The sequence below is a fragment of the Oncorhynchus masou genome, chromosome 18 (assembly GCF_036934945.1).
Source record: "Oncorhynchus masou masou isolate Uvic2021 chromosome 18, UVic_Omas_1.1, whole genome shotgun sequence".
Classification (NCBI taxonomy): domain Eukaryota; kingdom Metazoa; phylum Chordata; class Actinopteri; order Salmoniformes; family Salmonidae; genus Oncorhynchus; species Oncorhynchus masou.
This window is the reverse complement of record NC_088229.1, coordinates 16,538,876-16,561,125: the sequence shown is the minus strand read 5'-3', so window position 1 is coordinate 16,561,125 and position 22,250 is coordinate 16,538,876. Positions and strand designations below refer to the sequence as shown.

Sequence of the window (22,250 nt, the reverse complement as noted above, 5' to 3'; positions counted from 1 at the left end):
TCGAGAAACATGGCAAACGTTGTTTGGAATCAATCCTCAAGGTGTTTTTTCACATATCTCTTCATTGACATGCAGTTCGTGGAAGCTTGCTTTCCTCTCTGTGTCCCATGGAAAAATACTGGCAGGTGACTTTTGCGCACCAATTTCGGCGCAGGACACCGGGCGGACACGTGGTAAATGTGGTCTGTTATGGTCAATCTTCCAATGATCTGCCCACAAATACGTCACAATGCTGCAGACACCTTGGGGAAACGACAGAAAGGGCAGGCTCGTTCCTCTTGCGTTCACAGCCATATAAGGAGATAATGAAAAACAGAGCCTCAAAAATCCTTGTCATTTCCTGGATGCCATCTCATCTTGGTTTTGCCTGAAGCTCACGTTTTAGGGCACGCACAGAGAAGATCTTTGTATTTCTGGACACGTCAGAGTGTTTTCTTTCGAACGGTAGCAATTATATGCATAGTCGAGCATCTTTTTGTGACAAAATATCTTGTTTAAAATGGGAACGTTTTTCATCCAAAAATGAAATTGCGCCCCCAGAGCATCAACAGGTTAACAGTTTTGCAAACTTTAGAGTGTTTTCTATCCAAATCTAACAATTATATGCATATCCTAGCTTCTGGACCGGAGTAGCAGGCAGTTTACTTTCATCCGAAATCCTGAATGCTGCCCCCTACCCTAGTGAGGTTAAGATCCTTTACTTTCAAGTTCCTTCAGTCTTGAGGCTTCAGTCTTTATATTTATCTGAAGATATATGGCCAAGATAGCGGCCAGGAAACCGAACACGCTTTTGTATTAACACGGTTTCACAAGATAACTGTAACCTAACCAACTGCTCTTTATATCTGTCATTTCTCATATATTGGAATGGCACAACGGCTCTTATAACGGCTACTTCGAAGCTGTCATTTAACACAACAAGATGATGAACTGCTGTCACACCTGCCCAGTGTCTTCCTTACTGTTAAACAGTAGCCTCTGCAAACTGTAATCGATTTTTAAGGCTTCACTGCTGTTCTGAAGCTGTCCACATAAGTTGTTTTTGTTTGTTACCTTTTTATTAGTTCAGCAGTGATTTATCACTTTTGGCACCCTCTGATTTATCTCTTTCACAGTCTAAACAGTTTACGTATCATCAGAAATGGAAAGAGTTACAGTGCCTTGCGAAAGTATTCGGCCCCCTTGAACTTTGCGACCTTTTGCCACATTTCAGGCTTCAAACATAAAGATATAAAACTGTATTTTTTTGTGAAGAATCAACAACAAGTGGGACACAATCATGAAGTGGAACGACATTTATTGGATATTTCAAACTTTTTCAACAAATCAAAAACTGAAAAATTGGGCGTGCAAAATTATTCAGCCCCCTTAAGTTAATACTTTGTAGCGCCACCTTTTGTTACCCCAAGCGACTTTCGGCTGTAAGTTTGGGGTATGTCTCTATCAGTTTTGCAAATCGAGAGACTGAAATTTTTTCCCATTCCTCCTTGCAAAACAGCTCGAGCTCAGTGAGGTTGGATGGAGAGCATTTCAAACGTTTTTAACAAATCAAAAACTGTTTGTTAAAAAAGTTTGAAATATACAATAAATGTCGTTCCACTTCATGATTGTGTCCCACTTGTTGTTGATTCTTCACAAAAAAAATACAGTTTTATATCTTTATGTTTGAAGCCTGAAATGTGGCAAAAGGTCGCAAAGTTCAAGGGGGCCGAATACTTTCGCAAGGCACTGTATAATTAGCAAATCCACATCTCAAACTTGTGTAAACTAACCAAGTTGAAGCTGAGGAAATGATCTGAATTCTCCATGTCTGTCTCTTCAGAGCCTCTTATAAACCACTAGGAATGGTACAGCACAGTCTGGGTTGGGATGGGATAGGTTTTGGCCTATGGCTCAGTCAGTCAAAGTTGCGTGGGAAACGGTGCTGTTTAACATGTGATTTGACATGCCCACTGAGGTCTAATCTGTGGATGATTCACACACACTAGAGGTCAACCGATTGTGATTTTTCAACGCCGATACCGATTATTGGAGGAACAAAAAAAAAAAGACAATTACAACAATATTGAATGAACACTTGTTTTAACTTAATATAATGCCTCAAATAAATAATGAAACATATTCAATTTGGTTTAAATAATGCAAAAACAAAGTTTTGAAGAAGAAAGTAAAAGTGCAATATGTGTAAAAAAAGCTAACGTTTAAGTTCCTTGCTCAGAACATGAGAACATATGAAAGCTGATGGTTCCTTTTAACATGAGTCTTCAATATCCCCAGTTAAGCAGTTTTAGGTTGTAGTTATTATAGGACTATTTCTCTATATACCATTTGTATTTCCTATACCTTTGACTATTGGATGTTCTTATACTGTAGGCACTTTAGTATTGCCAGTGCAACAGTATAGCTTCCTTCCCTCTCCTCGCCCCTACTTGGGCTTGAACCAGGAACACATCGACAACAGTCCCCCTCGGAAGCAGTGTTACTCATCGCTCCACGAAAGCCGCGCCCCTTGCAGAGCAAGGGGAACAACTACTCCAAGTCTCAGAGCGAGTGACGTCACCGATTGAAACGCTATTAGTACGCACCCCGCTAACTAGCTAGCCATTTTACATCGGTTACACCAGCCTAATCTCGGGAGTTGATAGGCTTGAAGTCATAAACAGCTCAATGCTTGAAGCATTGCGAAGAGCTGCTGGCAAAACATACAAAAGTGCTGTTTGAATGAATGCGTACGAGCCTGCTGCTGCCTACCATCGCTCAGTCAGACTGCTCTATCAAATATCAAATCATAGACTTAATTATAACACCATAACACACAGAAATACGAGCCTTTGGTCATTAATATGGTCGAATCTGGAAACTATCATTTCAAAAACAAAATGTTTATCCTTTCAGTGAAACACGGAACCGTTCCATATTTTATCTAACGGATGGCATCCCTAAGTCTAAATATTGCTGTTGCATTGTACCTTCAATGTTATGCCATAATTACATAAAATTCTGGCAAATTAGTTCGCAACGAGCCAGGTGGCCCAAACTGTTGCATATACCCTGACTCTGCGTGCAAGAGAAGTGACACAATTTCACCTGGTTAATATTGCCTGCTAACCTGGATTTCTTTTAGCTAAATATGCAGGTTTAAAAATATATAAATATATTCTTCTGTGTATTAATTTTAAGAAAGGCATTGATGTTTATGGTTAGCTACAGTCGTGCAACGATTGTGCTTTTTTCGCAAATGCGGCATTGTTAAATCATCCCCTGTTTGGCGAAGTTGGCTGTCTTTTGTTAGGAAGAAATAGTCTTCACACAGTTCGCAACGAGCCAGGTGGCCCAAACTGCTGCATATACCCTGACTCTGTTGCAAGAGAAGTGACACAATTTCCCTTATTAAAATACATTCATGTTAGCAGGCAATATTAACTAAATATGCAGGTTTAAAAATATATATTTGTGTATTGATTTAAAAAAAGGCAATGATGTTTATGATTAGGTACACGTTGGAGCAACGACAGTCCTTCTTTGCGAATGCGCACCGCATCGATTATATGCTATCATCAACCATGTGTAGTTAACTCGTGATTATGATTCATTGATTGTTTTTTACAAGATAAATTTAATGCTAGCTAGCAACTTACCTTGGCTTCTTATTGCATTCACGTAGCAGGCAGGCTCCTCGTGTAGTGCAATGTAAGGCAGATGATTAGAGCCTTGGACTAGTTTAACCGTAAGGTTGCAAGATTGAATCCCTGAGCTGCCAGGTAAAAATCTGTCGTTCCGTCCCTGAACAAGGCAGGTAACCCACTGTTCCTAGGCCGTCATTGAAAGTAAGAATGTGTTCTTAACTGACTTGCCTAGTTAACTAAAGGTGTAAAAAAAACGATTGGCCAAATCGGTGTCCAAAAATACCGATTTACGATTGTTATGAAAAGTTGAAATCGGCCATTCCGATTAATCGGTCGACCTCTAACACACACAGCTGATGTGGGACTTGTTTGTGATTCAGATCCGATGGGCTGGGCTGGGAGGCTCACTGCAGGGATGGAGTGAGACTGGTGGTCTGCACTCTGCTAGCTCTGCACTGCTATCGTCAAGCCACACTCTCTCATGTTGTCACAGAATAGTTTGAATTGTCCTCTATTGTCTTTGCGATGTCTCTGAATCATGGTGGCAGAGAGCAGGGAGTGTGATAGAAGTTGATTTTCTCTGTTCTCCTTAGACTCTCTCATTTTGTCACATGATACTTTGTGATTAAATATTTGATGTGTCCTATATAGAGTTCGACCGATTAGGATTTTTCAACGCCGATACCGATTATTGCAGGACCAAAAAAAGCAGATGGCTAATACTGCTGGCTGAATTTTTGGTCACTTTTGAATGCTGGCGGTGCTTTCACTCTAGTGGTAGCATGAGACAGAGTCTACAACCCACAGAAGTGGCTCAGGTAGTGCAGCTCATCCAGGATAGCATATCAATGTGAGATGTAGCAAGAAGGTTTCCTGTGTCTGTCAGCATAGTGTCCAGAGCATGGAGGCGCTACCAGGAGACAGGCCAGTACATCAGGAGATGTGGAGGAGGCCGTAGGAGGGCAACAACCCAGCAGCAGGACCGCTACCTCCGCCTTTGTGCAAGGAGGAGCAGGAGGAGCACTGCCAGAGCCCTGCAAAATGACCTCCAGCAGGCCACAAATGTGCATTTGTCTGCTCAAATGGTCAGAAACAGACTCCATGATGGTGGTATTAGGCCCCGACATCCACAGGTGGGGGTTGTGCTTACAGCCCAACACCGTGCAGGACGTTTGGCATTTGCCAGAGAACACCAAGCTTGGCAAATTTGCCACTAGCGCCCTGTACTCGTCACAGATGAAAGCAGGTTCACACTGAGCACATGTGACAGACGTGACAGAGTCTGGAGACGCCATGGAGAATGTTCTGCTGCCTGCAACTTCCTCCAGCATGACCGGTTTTGCGGTGGGTCAGTCATGGTGTGGGGTGGCATTTCTTTGGGGGGCCGCACAGCCCTCCATGTGCTCGCCAGAGGTAGCCTGACTGCCATTAGGTACCGAGATGAGATCCTCAGACCCCTTGTGAAACCATATGCTGATGCAGTTGGCCCTGGGTTCCTCCTAATGCAAGACCATGCCAGACCTCATGTGGCTGGAGTGTGTCAGCAGTTCCTGCAAGAGGAAGGCATTGATGCTATGGACTGGCCCACCCGTTCCCCAGACCTGAATCCAATTGAGCACATCTGGGACATCATGTCTCGCTCCATATTATCAGTGGTCTTGTATTTCCTAATAATTGCTCCCACAGTTGATTTCTTCAAACCACTCTGCTTACCTATTGCAGATTCAGTCTTCCCAGCCTGGTGCAGGTCTACAATTTTGTTTCTGGTGTCCTTTGACAGCTCTTTGGTCTTGGCCATAGTGGAGTTTGGAGTGTAACTGTTTGAGGTTGTGGACAGGTGTCTTTTATACTGATAACAAGTTCAAACAGGTGCCATTAATACAGGTAAGGAGTGGAGGACAGAGGAGCCTCTTAAAGAATAAGTTACAGGTCTGTGCGAGCCAGAAATCTTGCTTGTTTGTAGGTGACCAAATACTTATTTTCCACCATAACTTGCAAATAAGTTCATTAAAAATCCTACGATGTGATTTTCTGGATTTTTTTTTCTCATTTTGTCTGTCATAGTTGAAGTGTACCTATGATGAAAATTACAGGCCTCATCTTTTTAAGTGGGAGAACTTGCACAATTGGTGACTGACTAAATACTATTTTGCCCCAGTGTGTGTGTGTGTGTGTGTGTGTGTGTGTTTCGGTATCGGCTTTTTTTGGGCCCTCCAATAATCGGTATCCGCGTTGAAAAATCATAATCGGTCGACCTCTAATATATATACACACACACACACACACACACACACACACTTGTAATAATGACAATTATAACAATACTGAATGAACACTTATGTTAACTTAACATAAAAATAATTTTAGTCTCAAATAAATAATGAAACATGTTCAATTTGGTTTAAATAATGCAAAAATAGTGTTGGAGAAGAAAGTAAATGTGCAATATGTGCCATGTAAAAAAGCTAATGTTTAAGTTCCTTGCTCAGAACATGAGAACATTTGAAAGCTGATGGTTCCTTTTAACATGAGTCTTTAATATTCCCAGTTAAGCAGTTTTAGGTGGTAATTATTATAGGAAATATAGGACTATTTCTCTTTATACCATTTGTATTTCATATACCATTGACTATTGGATGTTCTTATAGGCACTATAGTATTGCCAGCCTAATCTCGGGAGTTGATCGGCTTGAAGTCATAAACATTGCTGTGCTTCAAGCATTGCGAAGAGCTGCTGGCAAACACAGGAAAGTGCTGTTTGAATGAATGCTTACGAGCCTGCTGCTCCCTACCACCGCTCAGTCAGACTGCTTTATCAAAAATCAAATCATAGATTACAAATAAACACACAGAAATACAAGCTTTATTAATGTCATATGGTCAAATCCGGAAACTATCATTTCAAAAACAAAACGTTTATCCTTTCAGTGAAACACGGAACCGTTCCATATTTTATCTAACGGATGGCATCCCTAAGTCTAAATATTACTGTTACATTGCACAACCTTCAATGTTATGTCATAATTATGTAAAAATCTGGCAAATTAATTACGGTCTTTGTTAGGAAGAAATGCTCTTCACACAGTTTGCAACGAGCCAGGAGGCCCAAACTGCTGCATATACCCTGACTCTGTTGCACAGAACGCAAGAGACGTGACACAATTTCCCTAGATAATATTGCCTGCCAACATTAACTTCTTTTATCGGAATATGCAGGTTTAAAAATATATACTTGTGTATTGATTTTAAGAAAGGCATTGATGTTAATGGTTAGGTACATTGGTGCAACGACAGTGCTATTTTCGCGAATACACTTGTTAAATCATCACCCATTTTACGAAGTAGCCTGTGATTCGATGATGAATTGATACCGCATTGATATTTGCAACACAGGACAAGCTAGTTAAACTAGTAATATCATCAACCATGTGTAGTTAACTAGTGATTATGTTAAGATTGTTTTTTATAAGATAAGTTTAATGCTAGCTAGCAACTTACCTTGGCTCCTTGCTGTACTCGCGTTACAGGTGGTCAGCCTGCCACGCAGTCTCCTCCTGGAGTGTAATGTAATCGGCCGTAATCAGCATCCAAAAACCGATTATGAAAACTTGAAATCAGCCCTAATTAATCAGCCATGCTGATTAATCGGTCAACCTCTAGTCCTATAATGAGTAACTTGACTGAATAATCTGTCTGTGCCCTTGAGCAAGGCACTTGACCCTAAATGCTCCTGTAAATCGCTCTGCATAAGTGTCTGCTAAATGACTAAAATAAAAAAGTAAATGATTAAAGAAAGCAAAAGGAGGAAAGTAGGGAAAGATGAAAATGGTGAGAAATATCTAACTTTTTTGTTGCTTGATGTGAAGTTAACTTTGAGACTTCAACATTCACTTCTGTTTTGGTTCATTCAGCACTCCCTCCCTCCCTGACGCTCCTCCCTCCCTCCATGACATCACAGTAACTGTCCTCTAAACAAATCCCCTCCTAATACAAAATGGCCTAGATATTTACGAGTTGAGCCTCAATTCCAAAAGGATTTCATACGTGTTGCAGTGAGATTCGGCACCGGGCATAACAGGCCTTTAGAAAAACCATGGACCTGGGAACCCTGCCAGACCAGTGGCTCGTTTGTTGATTTTCAAGTCGTAAATATGTAACCTGCCTGTGGAGGGAGAGGGTTTTAAGACCAATCAGCCTTTTTTGAGGGCAGTGTGACTTTTTTATGGTAACACTGAATGGATGTTTTGTTTTGAAAACAGTTAGTGATATGAACTTAGATTGGGTAAAGCAGAAGTATCAGTGCTGCTGACACACACACACACACACTTGAACAGTGGAAGGGATCAGGACTCACAGGCTCTGATCCTATTAAGAACCACAGGATAAAGGCTGTGTTTTTCTCTTTTTCTGAGAAGCTTGCTACCGTTTTCTGCACGTTTCTCTGACAAATAAGTGTGAGAGTACAAGTGCATCAGAGCCGTTGCTTGTGGAATGTGAGGAATCATCTCCATGGCAACGGCTGGTGTGTTCTGTGTGGAGAGGTAAATATTGGCTCCACTAACTCCCCATTCTGACCTGGTGTCTCTCAGTGATTGGAGAGCAGAGGAGGGTCTCTTTCTGGGCTGACAGCCCTGCTGTCTTCAGTTCAACACTCCCTAGCAGCCAGTGTACTCCTCTCCCTGTTGGTGGAGGTTTACCTTTGGCCCTTCCAAACATGGGAGAGCTATTTGGCTTTGAGTGTTCCTGGTTTGACTTGATACACACAAACTATCACATGAAAAGAGTTTGAACACAGCAAGCTTGAGAGTGTTAATTGGGGTGTGTGGATGGACTCCATTGAAACTACACAGAAATAATTTGCCTATTAATGTTTTACTGGATAGGACGGGGGATAGTGGAGGTAGGCTCGGTCCTGTTACCGAGGTGTAGGTTGGCTGAATCAAATAGAGGAGGGATGTGTTAAACACTGCGTGACATTTAACCATTTCAAATCAAATAAAAATTGTCACGTGCTTCGTAGAGTAACAGTGCAATGCTTACTTACGGGCCCTTCCCAACAATGCAAAGAGGGGAAAAAATGAGAAATAGTAGAAAAAATCTTCTTGTTTGTGGGGAAAATAAACGAAAAACCCACATTCTGTAACTGAACTTTGTTAAGGGCTATGAACCAGAGCAGCTCTCTGCCTGAGCAGGATAAGCACGACTTAAGTTACTTAATGAATTCTCTGACTGAGTCCAAGCTCTGGAGTCTGTAGGGGAGATTTACTGTCGGGTGCCTGCCTGTATTTAGCAAACTGCAGCAGATGGATTTGTCTAGGCAGGATGATATATGTGCTCGGCTGCAGTAGCTGCCTGCAGTGAGTATTCAGACACCTCAACTTTTTTTCCACATTTTGTTAGGTTATTCTAAAATGGATTAAATTGGTATTTTTCCTCATCAATATACACACAATGCCTCATAATGGTTTGATACTTAATAAAAAATAGAAATTACATTTACATAAGTATTCAGACCCGTTACTCAATGCTTTGTTGAAGCACCTTTGGCAGTGATTATAGCCTTGTCTTCTTTGGTATGACGCTACAAGCTTGGCGCACCTGTATTTGGAGAGTTTCTCCCATTCTTCCCTGCAAATCCTCTCGCTCTGTCAGGTTGGATGGGGAGTGCTGCTGCACAGCTATTTTCAGGTCTCCCCAGAGATGTTCGATCGGGGCCGTGTCCGGGCTCTGACTGGGCCACTCAAGGACATTCAGAGACTTGTCCCGAAGCCACTCCTGCGTTGTCTTGGCTGTGTGCTTAGGGACGTTCACCCAGTCTGAGGTCCTGAGTGCGCTTGAGCAGGTTATCATCTAGGATTTCTCTGTACTTTTCATCTTTGCATCGATCCTTAGTAGTCTCCCAGTCCCTGCCATTGAAAAACCATGCTTCACCATAGGGATGGTGCCAGGTTTCCTCCAGACGTGATGCTTGGCATTCAGGCCAAAGAGTTGAGACTTGGTTTCATCAGACCACAGAATCTTGTTTCTCATAGTCTGAGAGCCTTTAGGTGCCTTTTGGCAAACTCCAAGTGGGTTGTCATTTGCCTTTTTACTGAGGAGTGGCTTCCGCCTGGCCACTCTATCATAAAGGCCTGGTTGGTGGAGTGCTGCAGAGATGGAAGGTTATCCCAGCTCCACAGAGGAGCTCTGTCAGACCATTGGGTTCTTGGTCACCTCCCTGACCAAGGCCCTTCTCCCCTGAATGCTCAGTTTGGCTGGACGTTCAGCTGTGGAAAGAGTCTTGGTGGTTCCAAACTTCTTCCATTTAAGAATGATGGAGGCCACTGTGTTTTTGAGGACCTTCAATGCTGCAGAAATGTTTTGGTACCCTTCCCCAGATCTGTGCCTCAACACAATCCTGTCACGGACCATTCCTTCGACCTCATTGCTTGGTTTTTGCTCTGACATGCACTGTCAACTGTGGGACCTTGTATAGACAGGTGTGTGTCTTTCCAGATCATCATGTCCAGTCAATTAAAACATCTCAAGGATGATCAATGGAAACGGGATGCACCTCAGCTCACTTTTGGGTCTCATAGCAAAATGTACTTATGTAATTACGGTATTTCTGTTCTTTATGTTTAATACATTTGCAAAAAAATAAAATAATAATCTGTTTTTACTTTGTCATTATGGGGTGTTGTGTGTAGATTGAGTTTTTTAATTATTTATTTAATCCATTTTAGAATAAGACTGAAAAGTAACAAAATGTAGAAAAAGTCAAGGGGTCTGAATCCGGTCCTTTAAAATATATTGTAACCAATGTTGTTCAGTTACATCTAGTCCTGACTCCCCAGATGGATCTTCATCATGGTATATCCAAATGCAATTACGGAATTGATGTTGATAATCTGGGGAGAAACAAGCGGCTGGATTAGGGCTGCAATCGGTGGGCAGTGACGCAGGGAGGGCCAAGGCCAAAGCCTCCCACTTTTCCTGCTTTCCCTGGAGTAATTACATAGAGAGCATTAAGATGAAGGAAAACTTCTAAGGCCTGATTTGAGGGCTGGGTCTGAAAACATCAAATCCTTGTTTCCTCTGTCCTTGTTTTCAATTCCTCTCAAAGTGCTTTGGACGAGGTCAATGGTTCCTCCCTCGGACCTCACCCAATTAACTTTGAGCATGCAATGGAGGAAACAAGGACTGGAGAAAGCAAGGATTTTGTGGTTAGTAAACTTTTCTGACACAGCTCCGCTGGGGTATTCTACGATGCTAGCGAGATTTAGCCACTTTCGTGTCAACTGTTATCCCGAGTTGAGTTGAACTCAGAGGAATTAGTTCACCAAAGTTAGCTTGCGATCTCGTGTCATAGTACACCCTCAGGTTTAATGCGGCCTAGTCTTTGTTCACTTGATGCCCTCCCCCTACGTTTACGTCATTTAGCAGATGCTCTTATCAAGAGCGACTTACAGTCAATATTAGGGTTAAGTGCCTTGCTCAAGGGCACATCGGCAATTTTTTCACCTGGTCTGCTCTGGGATTCAAACCAGAAACCTTCTGGTTACTGGCCCAACACTCTTAACAGCTAGTCTACCTGCTCCCCCTCAACTCTTCTTCTCTAGAAGTTGATGTGTACCTTCCGCCTAAATAAGAACATTGAGCAATGACATGAAACCTAACCCTCCTAACCTCAGTTTTTGAAGTTCTGTCTCTATTTTCCCACAGGTGATTCTCCTTTCACTGGAATGAGAGTGCAATACTATGTAAATATTGGCTTAAACATTCTCACTTACTGTTAACAGCCTATCATCATTTTAGTTGGTTATAGGGGTTCAATCTTAGCCTGAACAAATAGAATCAAGTCTGTATGTTGTTTTATTACTTTCATAATATAAGAATATGTCATGCTATTTTCTCCAAAGCGACTTACAAATGTGCATACAAATTCATTTGCGTGGCCCCAGCGAGAATCAAACCCACAACCCTGGTGTTACACAGGACCACTATTCATGAGTAAATGAAGACTGCTTGATGGTCAAAAAGGGGATTCAGGTTTATTTTACAGAAACATTAACTGAATTCATCAGGGAAATGTTGTGTTATTAATAGGAAATGTTCAGACAAAGAAGTGATTTAATGCACCGTCTTAAATAGATGAATGACACAATAGCCTTTGAATTGTCTGTTTCACTTTCTTATTCAGAGATTAACTTTGTTATCCTTTCAGAAGAAACATAAAAATGAGTGGGAAAAAAATAGAATATACAAAAGACAACCTGGCAGCTAAATTAAAAGATGATTCCCCTGTTCAGCCAAAGCCCATGAGACTTGAAGGATTTTGTATCCGTTGCTGGTTTCTTGTGCATAATTAAGCAAATCCATCATCCCCCCCCCCCATGCCTTGTTGCCAGAGGGATTTTGTTGGGTTTATTTCTGCCTTGTAGTGGGTGGAGCAGGTGCTGAGTGCTTAGTTACCTCAGGCTTATTAGACCCAATGAGGCACAGACTAGACCTCACTGGTTTATCACACAGAAAGGCAGAATCTGGGTGGTATAGTTCTCCCTCTCTCGCCCTTTGTTGTCTCTCTCTGTCTGTCTCGCTGCCTCTCTCTCTCGCTGTGTCTCTCTCACACGCATGCTCTCTCTGTGTGTTTCTGCCTCTCGCTGTCTCTCTCGCCATCTCTCGCTCTGTGTATGTCTCACTATCCCTCTCTCGCTCTCTCTCCCTTTTTTTTCCTTTTCCCGCCCAAACATGGTGGTCGCTTCATGACTTTAATTATCCATTTCCATATTTCCCGGTGGCTGTCATCCGTGGAGAGGCGGTGTGTGAAGAGAAGATTTTGGTCGACCTCGTTCCGTAGCAAGCACAGTGTCTTGCGCATTAGCACAGTGCAGCCTGATTCAAACCATACAGTAGGGCCGAGCCAGCACAGTGCAGCCTGATTCAAACCATACAGTAGGGCCGAGCCAGCACAGTGCAGCCTGATTCAAACCATACAGTAGGGCCGAGCCAGCACAATGCAGCCTGATTCAAACCATACAGTAGGGCCAAGCCAGCACAGTGCAGCCTGATTCAAACCATACAGTAGGGCCGAGCCAGCACAGTGCAGCCTGATTCAAACCATACAGTAGGGCCGAGCCAGCACAGTGCAGCCTGATTCAAACCATACAGTAGGGCCGAGCCAGCACAGTGCAGCCTGATTCAAACCATACAGTAGGGCCAAGCCAGCACCGTGCAGCCTGATTCAAACCATACAGTAGGGCCGAGCCAGCACAGTGCAGCCTGATTCAAACCATACAGTAGGGCCGAGCCAGCACAGTGCAGCCTGATTCAAACCATACAGTAGGGCCGAGCCAGCACAGTGCAGCCTGATTCAAACCATACAGTAGGGCCGAGCCAGCACAGTGTGGTTCGGGTAGGATGTATATGATGTGAATCAGGCATATTGTGTTTGATTGCAGGGTTTGCTGTGAGTGTGAGCTGACAATAGACTTGTTTGTTTGACCAGTAGTGTAATCGAGGATGGGTGGAATGCCCCAGAGCCAAGACTTAGACTTTACTCAGCTGTCTGAGACATGGGTAGATTTGGTCAGATCTGACAAACAAGCTTTGTTGGAGTTTTGTTTTGGAGTATTGTGATAGAACACCACTGGCTAGATATTAATGGGATGAAATTCTGTTTTATTTTACATAGGGAGAATTTTTTTTAATCACATGGTATTTTAAGCAGCTATTCATATTGGTATAGTCTAAAGCTGATTTAGTATTGAGAAATAACATGGTTTCAGAATATTCACAAGCTGTAATGTATATTTAAGCAATAAGGCACGAGGAGGTGTGGTAATGGCCAATATACCATGGCTAAGGGCTGTTCTTATGCACAATGCAACGCTAGTGCCTGGATACAGCCCTTAGCCGTGGTATATTGGTCATATACCACAAACCTCTGAGGTGTCTAAATGCTGTTATAAACTGGTTACTAACTTACTTAGAACAGTAAAAATAAATGTTTTGTCATACCTGTGGTATACGGTCTGATATAACACAGCTGTCAGCCAATCAGGACTCAAACCACCCAGTTTGTAATGCTGAATAAATACCTGCGACATATCGTTCAAATAACAAGTCCATCATAAAAGTGGCAGTTGTGTGAAATATGGAGGGTTTATTTGATGGAGTGAAGATGGGAGAGGAAAGGTGTTATTAACCGTGCAGCCATTCTAGTGGATAAGACACAAAGACCAGCTTGCTGTGCCACCCGTCCTCTTTGTGTCTGCCTGAGTGTGCTCTCTAACCTGACCAGACTGTTAGCTACTTTACAGTAGAACTATCTTGTTGTACAGACATACCCTTGGGGGACATATCGACCGCCTCTCTATCCTCTTTGACCCCTCTCTCTACCCACCAGCCCCCCTTCCCTCTCAACAACTAGCCCCTGCCCACACCCTGACGCCGGCTGGACTAGAAATGTAATGAGCCCCGCTGGTTCAGCTTTTCTCCCTCATGAAAAGTGTCTGTGTGGGTGTTTGTGTGTGAGAAAGACGGAGGATGGCAAGCTAGATGGGCTGCTGCTGTAGTGTACATCTGATCCATAGGAATCTCCACAGCTGTTTGATAAGCAGCAAGAGGTTGGGGGCCTCCGTCTCCAATCTCCGGGGGCCTCCATCTCCAATCTCCTGGCTGCCTGCCAGGTGTGTGTGTCCTCCAACAGACGTGAAGCATGGATGGGTCTCACAAATTGAGAGATGGGTGTTATTATTTGTGTGCCATACATTTTTCCAGCATGTCTTCAGTACATTGCAACTCTCTGAGAAGCTCTCAGCCTTGCTGTCTTACGCTTCAAACACACCAACAGCATCATTGCATTTTGGTACTCCAGAATTACATTAATTTCCAATGAAACGCTGCATTTGCCTTGCAGCATTGCATTGCAGAGGCAGATGCAGTGCGTTCTGTATGGTGCATACGTTGGATTTATCGAACGTATGCGTCAAAATGTATGTGTAGACTGCTTGACCGAAATGGTAGCAGAAAGTGAATGTTAAACTTTTGTTGCGTACATATGATGATGCTTCGTACTATTTTGCGCATTGATGCTATCGGTGTGTTCGAAGCGTTAGCCTAGCCTTGTTGTCTCAGCCTTGTTGTCTCAGCCTTGTTGTCTCAGCCTTGTTGTCTCAGCCTTGTTGTCTCAGCCTTGTTGTCTCAGCCTTGTTGTCTCAGCCTTGTTGTCTCAGCCTTGTTGTCTCAGCCTTGTTGTCTCAGCCTTGTTGTCTCAGCCTTGTTGTCTCAGCCTTGTTGTCTCAGCCTTGTTGTCTCAGCCTTGTTGTCTCAGCCTTGCTGTCTCAGCCTTGCTTTCTTGCTTTAGCTTAGCAGGCTTCCAGTAAGACATATGTCAGTCTGTTGAATGAGACCAGTACCACACTAACTGACTGACTCCATAGTTAGATCCACAAAATTGAAAGTAGCTGTAGTAGGGCTGGCACAATAACCGTGTAACCGGCGGATACAGATGAAGGCCGTCTAATAATAAAAACTGTGTGGCACAAACAGCTGACTGAAGACCGGGGGGGCTGGGCATTCGTGAGGTTAAGTCCGTTTCTGCTGTAAAAAAAAAGAGGTTATTACGGTGACCCCCGCGGTCATTTGGCTGACCAATAACCTTCATTTCAAATTCCATGACTCACAGCCCTTGGCTGTAGTCTCATTAGTATGAATAGTACTAGTAATGAATATCACTAGGAGTGGCAGGTAGCCTAGTGGTTAGAGCTTTGGGCCAGGTTGCAAGATCAAATCCCCAAGCTGACAAGGTAAAAATCTGTCGTTCGGCCCCTGAACAAGGCAGTTAACCCACCTTTCCTAGGCCGTCATTGTAAATGAATTTGTTCTTAACTGACTTGCCTAGTTAAATAAAGGCCCTGGTAACAGGGCTCATTAGCCCACCTACTGCTACCATAACCATAGAGATGTCTGTTCTAGGTCAAAGAAATAGCTGACCCCCCAGACAAGCAAAAGCAACACAAAAAACGCTACCAGTAATTACCTTATTACTAGTCAACATGACACTTTCGTGTTTAGGTGACTACTGCTAGGACTTTGAAAAAAAACATCCATGGCCCTGCCTCTCCTCTCCAAATTAGTATCTATCTGTAGCAAAACCATATTGCTAGGCCTATATCCATCCATGACAGTAGTGGAGGGTTGGGTCCCTAAATGTTCCTGGTGTAATGATTTCGTGCACTAAACTGTAATTAGAGAAGACTGAAATGCTTCATGTGTTTATAACTGGAGTCTCTAAGAATACAGGCAGGACGCTGAGGAGGAGTAGAGAGCAAGAGTCTTCAGGTGATCTTAGCACCTTACTTTGGGAAACTTCTGTATTTTGGCAATGACTATCTACTTCCCCAGAGTTAGATGAATTAGTGGATAACATTTTTATGTCTCTGCGTGGAGTTTGAAGGAAGTTACAAGCAGGTACCCAGGGACTTCCAGTCATTGCACTAATGCTAGTTAGCATTAGCTTGAGAAGCTGCCTCTAACTTCCTTCATACTGGATACAGAGACATAAATATGGTATCTACGAGTTCATCTGACTGGGTATTTTTCCGAAATCCTGATGTATCCCTTTAATTGTGTGTTAAATAGTGTAAACACTCCTCAGTTGTCATTGGTATACTCTTGTCATTGAGAACATCTACTTTATTAATCCAGGTTATTCTCATTGAGAACATCTTTATCTCAAGAGAACTGTTTTGTGTACAGCTGCTACAGTACATATGCGCACTGATTCAGCAACGTGTAAATATTTATGCTCAATTGAACTCTTATGTTTATGAGCCCATATGTAGCTGCATGGCCAGATGGACTTAGTCACCTCGGGGCAACATGATCACATCATTCCTCTGGAGCAAATAAGCTGGAGCGATGACACGGCACCAGGTCACACTATTCACTGGGTGGTAGGAGGGTGTGAATAAAGGGTTAGGTTGGGTATCGTCCTGTACAACCAGCCCTTTGATCTGACTGGGAGGGAGTCTATTGATCCTGACTCATTAATAAGCTATCGAGGACTGCACCCTGTACCATCCATTAGTGTTGTAGTGCCATTGCAAAACCACGATGGCGGAGAACAATGTGTGCTCTGCCACTAAATACTGAAGGCCACACAGTGGCACAACGCTATGATGACAGCCATGATGGCCTACACAGCCATGTCCATATATACAGTGCCTTGGGAAAGTATTCAGACCCCTTGACTTTTTCCACGTTTTGTTAGGTTACAGCCTTATTCTAAAATGGATTAAATAAAAATCCTCAGAAATCTACATAATGAAAATAAATACCCCATAATGACAAGAAAAAAACAATACCTTATTCAGACCCTTTGCTATGAGACTCGAAATTCATCTCAGGTGCATCCTGCTTTTATTGATCATCCTTGAGATGTTTCTACAACTTGGAGTCCACCTGTGGTAAATTCAATTGATTGGACATAATTTGGAAAGGCGCACACACATGTCTATATAAGGTCCCACATTTGACATTGCATGTCAGAGCAAAAACCAAGCAATGAGGTTGAAGGAATTGTCCATAGAGCTCAGAGATGGGATTGTGTCGAGGCACAGATCTGGGGTTTGTCAAAAGGCACCTACAGACTCTGACCATTCTCTGGTCTGATGAAACCAATTCTCAACTCTTTGGCCCGAATGCCAATTCTCATGTCTGGAGGAAACCTGGCACCATCCCTACAGTGAACCATGGTGGTAGCAGCATCATGCTGTGTGGGCGGGAACGATTTTATCAATTTTAGAATAAGGCTGTAACCTAGCAAATGTGGAAAAAGTCAAGGGGTCTGAATACTTCCCGAAGGCACTGTACTTTAGTAGCTGATTTTTTGCTCACCTAGCATGCTCTTGACCATTGTCATTTCTGTAACACCATGTCATGCATTTCATTTTCAATCATATCTCTTGGGGGGGAAGAAACATCTCTGTTTGCTGTGGTGACAGGGGGTGGATGGTGTGGGACAGGTGATGGTGTGGGACAGGTAAATGGTGTGGGACGGGTGGATGGTGTGGGACGGGTGGATGGTGTGGGACGGGTGGATGGTGTGGGACGGGTGGATGGTGTGGGACAGGTGGATGGTGTGGGACGGGTGGATGGTGTGGGACAGGAGGATGAGGGTGGGACAGGAAGATGAGGGTGGGACAGGTGAATGGAGGATGGGGGTGGGTCAGGTATATGGGGGTGGGACAGGACAGGTATATGGAGGATGGGAAGGGGACATATGGGTGGAGGATGGGGGTGGGACAGGTAAATGGAGGATTGGGGTGGGACAGGTTGATTGGAGGATGGGGGTGGGACAGGTATAAGGAGGATGGGACAGGGGGTGGAGGATGGGGTGGGACATGAGGGTGGAGGATGGGGTGGGACAGGTATATGGAGGATGGGACAGGTAAATGGAGGATTGGGGTGGGACAGGTGGATTGGAGGATGGGGGTGGGACAGGTATAAGGAGATTGGGGGTGGGACAGGAGGGTGGAGGATGGGGGTGGGACAGGAGGGTGGAGGATGGGAGTGGGACAGGAGGGTGGAGGATGGGAGTGGGACAGGAGGGTGGAGGATGGGAGTGGGACAGGAGGGTGGAGGATGGGAGTGGGACAGGAGGGTGGAGGATGGGAGTGGGGCAGGGTCTCAGCCATGGATTCCTATGTGGTAGCTAAGGAGTGGCAGCTACAAGCCCATCCTTAGGGAAGCTTAGGTTTAGCATGTATTATTACTGCACATGATACTGTATTGCTCTGGTTAGAACATAGCAACTGTATGACTTCACATGTACTTCAGTTTCCACTCTTGGCCCTGCCCTCGGCTAAGCTGCCTAGGAGGGGACGCCTAGTGCGAGAGGGTAGTTTGCAACAAAAAAAAAGCCTAGCGAACTGTGTTCTATTTCAATAGACACTTTTAGTATATATTTTTTTATTGAATTGCAGAAGCTCATTCGTCTGTCTGTTTGTCTTATAGGTCTAGGCCATGGGGGGAACCAAAAGCAAGCCCAAAGACGTCAGCTCGGGAGGAGGGGCTGGTAGCCTCAACTTCAGCCCTGCCCAGCACACCCTCACATCCAATCGGAACCCTGCAGTGGACGGGACACGCCAGCCCACTCAGCCCCTGACCAATACCCCGGAGCTGGCCCTGTTTGGGGGTGCAGAGTCCACCAGTAGCGTCACGTCTCCTAACAGAGGGACACTTGCAGGTAAGACACTAGGGCCCAGATACCCCACTAATAACCTAGTATGGCATAGAAATACATTATTAACATAGAAATACATTATTCATTTCATTAAAGGAATGATTATTATATAAAACGTCTCAAGCTCCATTGGATGCCATATATTTGATGCTACTGACTAGTATATGCAAATCTTATTTAGTACAATTTCAAACACAGTTTACTCGGGGATATCTGAATTGTACATATGGTGTATTTTTAAACATGGTATTGCTATATGACTTAATATTTCATGACCCTCTCCCTTGAGATAAGTGTCTGTCTGCTCTCTCCCCCACAGGAGGAGTGACGACGTTCGTTGCGCTGTATGACTACGAGTCTCGCACTGCCTCTGATCTGTCTTTCAGGAAGGGCGAGCGGCTACAGATAGTAAACAACACGTGAGGCAACACCACACACACACTGGGATGAGGATAATGTCACACCTACATGGAAAGACGCATATCAAATTGTATTTTTTACATGCGCTGAATACAACAGGTGTAGCCCTTTCCGTAAGATGCTTACATACAAGCCCTTAACCAACAATGCAGTTTAAGAAATAGAGTTAAGCCGGTGTTTGGAGGATATATTAGAACCGTGCCAATATATACTCCAAACACTAACTTCAAGGGCATTATCACTTTTATACAAATGTTTACCAACATATTCAAATAATGATTGACATATTTTCATTAAAAGTGATAATTTATTCATACTATTTCATCCTTCCACAAGATATAGTCCCGACACATCTAGGGTTGCTACCCCAGCCGGCTGGTTGTTCTTCCTTCCATCCGTTTGGTTGACAGATACGTTAAGTCTTTTTGTTCTGTGTCTGGACGCGACCCAGTTGTTTGTTCTAAATGTTCTATTGCCATACTGGCTGGCAACGTTCTTATCCCTTGCTTGCTGGCCAGCCAACTACGGCTAACTTACAGTCAAGTCAAACAGTGCAGCCAGAATAACAACAGTAGCTGCATTTGCATTTGTTTAGGCTGTTTTCTAGTGACATTTATTTGGAGACATCCATAACAATGAGCTAATGAGGCGTGATTTCTCCTGGCATAGAAAATGTGCTCTCTTGTCAGGACATTGTTGTTGAGAGGAGCTAGCCAACAATACAGCAAACTGAAGCTGGAAAGACTGCAAACTTACTGCACTTCAAAACGCTGCCTGCATGTCTGTCTCATCACGTTCATTACTATGCGACAGCTGGAGATCAAATTTGAATATTGAAACAATGTTGCAAATGTTGTAGAGACTGACAGCAAGGTTTATACAAGTCTCCTCTGTTGAAAACTAAATGTTACCAGAGTGCCAAGTCTAGGACAAAAAGGCTTCTCAACAGTTTTTACCCCCAAGCCATAAGAATCCTGAACAGGTAATCAAATGGCTACCCGGACTATTTGCATTGTGTGCCCCCTCTTTTTACGCTGCTGCTACTCTCTGTTAATCATATATGCATCGTCACTTTAACTATACATTCATGTACATACTACCTCAATTGGGCCGACCAACCAGTGCTCCCGCACATTGGCTAACTGGGCTATCTGCATTGTGTCCCACCACCCGCCAACCCCTCTTTTACGCTACTGCTATTCTCTGTTCATCATATATGCATAGTCACTTTAACCAGATCTACATGTACATACTACCTCAATCAGCCTGACTAACCGGTATCTGTATGTAGCCTCGCTACCTTTATAGCCTCGCTACTGTATATAGCCTGTCTTTTTACTGTTGTTTTATTTCTTTACCTACCTATTGTTCACCTAATACCTTTTTTGCACTATTGGTTAGAGCCTGTAAGTAAGCATTTCACTGTAAGGCGCACGTGACAAATAAACTTTGATTTGATTTAGTATAAAAGAAATGTGAGATAATGTCTAGATGCTTTTTATAGTGGAGATCAAGTTTATAAATTGCCTGGCTGGGCTGATGAGACTGGATTGCGCAGTCAGATGGAACAGAGTAAATAGGCATTTTAACGTAATTTTAACATCATAGATTTAGCAGGTGGTAACTTGTGGAATAGACACCGGCTGAAATGCCCTTTTAACCAATCAACATTCAGGATTCGATCCTCCCATTGTATACACACACTGTACTCTGCATGACTGCTCTCTCACTGCGCTGGCTGGCTGTTCTGCCCCCAAACCGCGTGTCAGTCCCCCCTCTGTACAGCCCGTAACCATAGGAACAGACTCCCTTCATAAGGATCTGTTTTGTGTGAGCTGACAGGGTTTTGTTGTAGATGTACTTTTTTCTCATTCACAAAAGCACAGCTGTATGTCTCACTGGTGCTTCTACTTGGAGGCTAATATTTATTTTGTTGCAACTAGCCCCTTTTTTGTTGTTGTACCTTAGTTGAATGCACTGATTGCTTGATATGAGTTTCTGCTTAATAACTAAAATGTACTTGTTCAAATGATTAAAATGACTGTTCATTCATTCTGATAATGTAACCCAATCATAGGGAGTCAGTCTGTGATGCGCCTCTGATCAATAGAAGTGCAGTGGACCATATTATTCTAGTGAGCCCCCAATACTGCAGCTATAACAAGTGTTGACCTAGAAGGCCTGAGCTGAGGACAATGTAATGATAGTTTGTTGTTGTTATTATAATAATAATATTCACCACTGAAGCTGATGCATCTTTACTCTTAGTGTTTACATTTTTATATTTTTTGTCATTTTGCAGACGCTCTTATCTATAGCGACTTACAGTAGTGAGCGCGTGCATTGTAATTATTTTTCATACTGGTCCCCGGTGAGAATCGAACAACCTTGGCGTTGCAAGCAACATGCTCTAGCAACTGAGCCACACAGGACCTAGAGTGTTACCCAGGTCAAACACATAAAACTAGTGAACCCCCCCGAGATGATAAAAACATAGATAATGTTTCATTATTATTTCTTATTTATGACCCAAACGTATTGTCTTAGTTTTCGGTAGCTTAGGGGTGGCAGGTAGCCTAGCGGTTAAGAGCCAGTAACTGAAAGGTCGCTGGTTCGAAATTGGTTGACGTGCCCTTGAGCAAGGCACTTAACGCTAATTGCTCCTTAAAGTCACTCTGGACAAGAGCGTCTGCTAAATGACTAATATGTCAATGTAAAATGTTATGATTTCTGCACTTGATATGGATCATTAGGCTTTCTTGAAATTGATATTAGGTCTACACCACATTTTTGTGCTTCAAATCACCTCTTCTGTTCTCTGTTTTAAATATCGCTGCTTTTAATCTCTTCTGTCTATAAAATCAATGAAAACCCTGCTTTGATGTGAAAGCTTTAGACCAACTTCTGGTTTAATGGTGAGCTAGGCCTATAGCTTCCGTTGTAGTGTTGGGATGAGGGTGTGGTGGATAACTACT

At 43.3% G+C, this 22,250-nt stretch overlaps 1 protein-coding gene across 2 annotated transcripts in view; it reads left to right on the top strand.

Annotated features, from left to right (window-relative positions):
• Positions 1-22,250, top strand: part of LOC135504098 (proto-oncogene tyrosine-protein kinase Src) — a 47,697-nt gene that overhangs the window by 17,406 nt on the left and 8,041 nt on the right. For both annotated transcript variants that reach the window (XM_064922389.1, XM_064922388.1), the window contains exons 2-3: positions 18,627-18,858; positions 19,175-19,274. In XM_064922389.1, coding sequence (XP_064778461.1) covers positions 18,636-18,858; positions 19,175-19,274 — 323 coding nt within the window. In that variant the 5' untranslated portion in view covers positions 18,627-18,635. The remainder of the gene's footprint in view (positions 1-18,626; positions 18,859-19,174; positions 19,275-22,250) is intronic.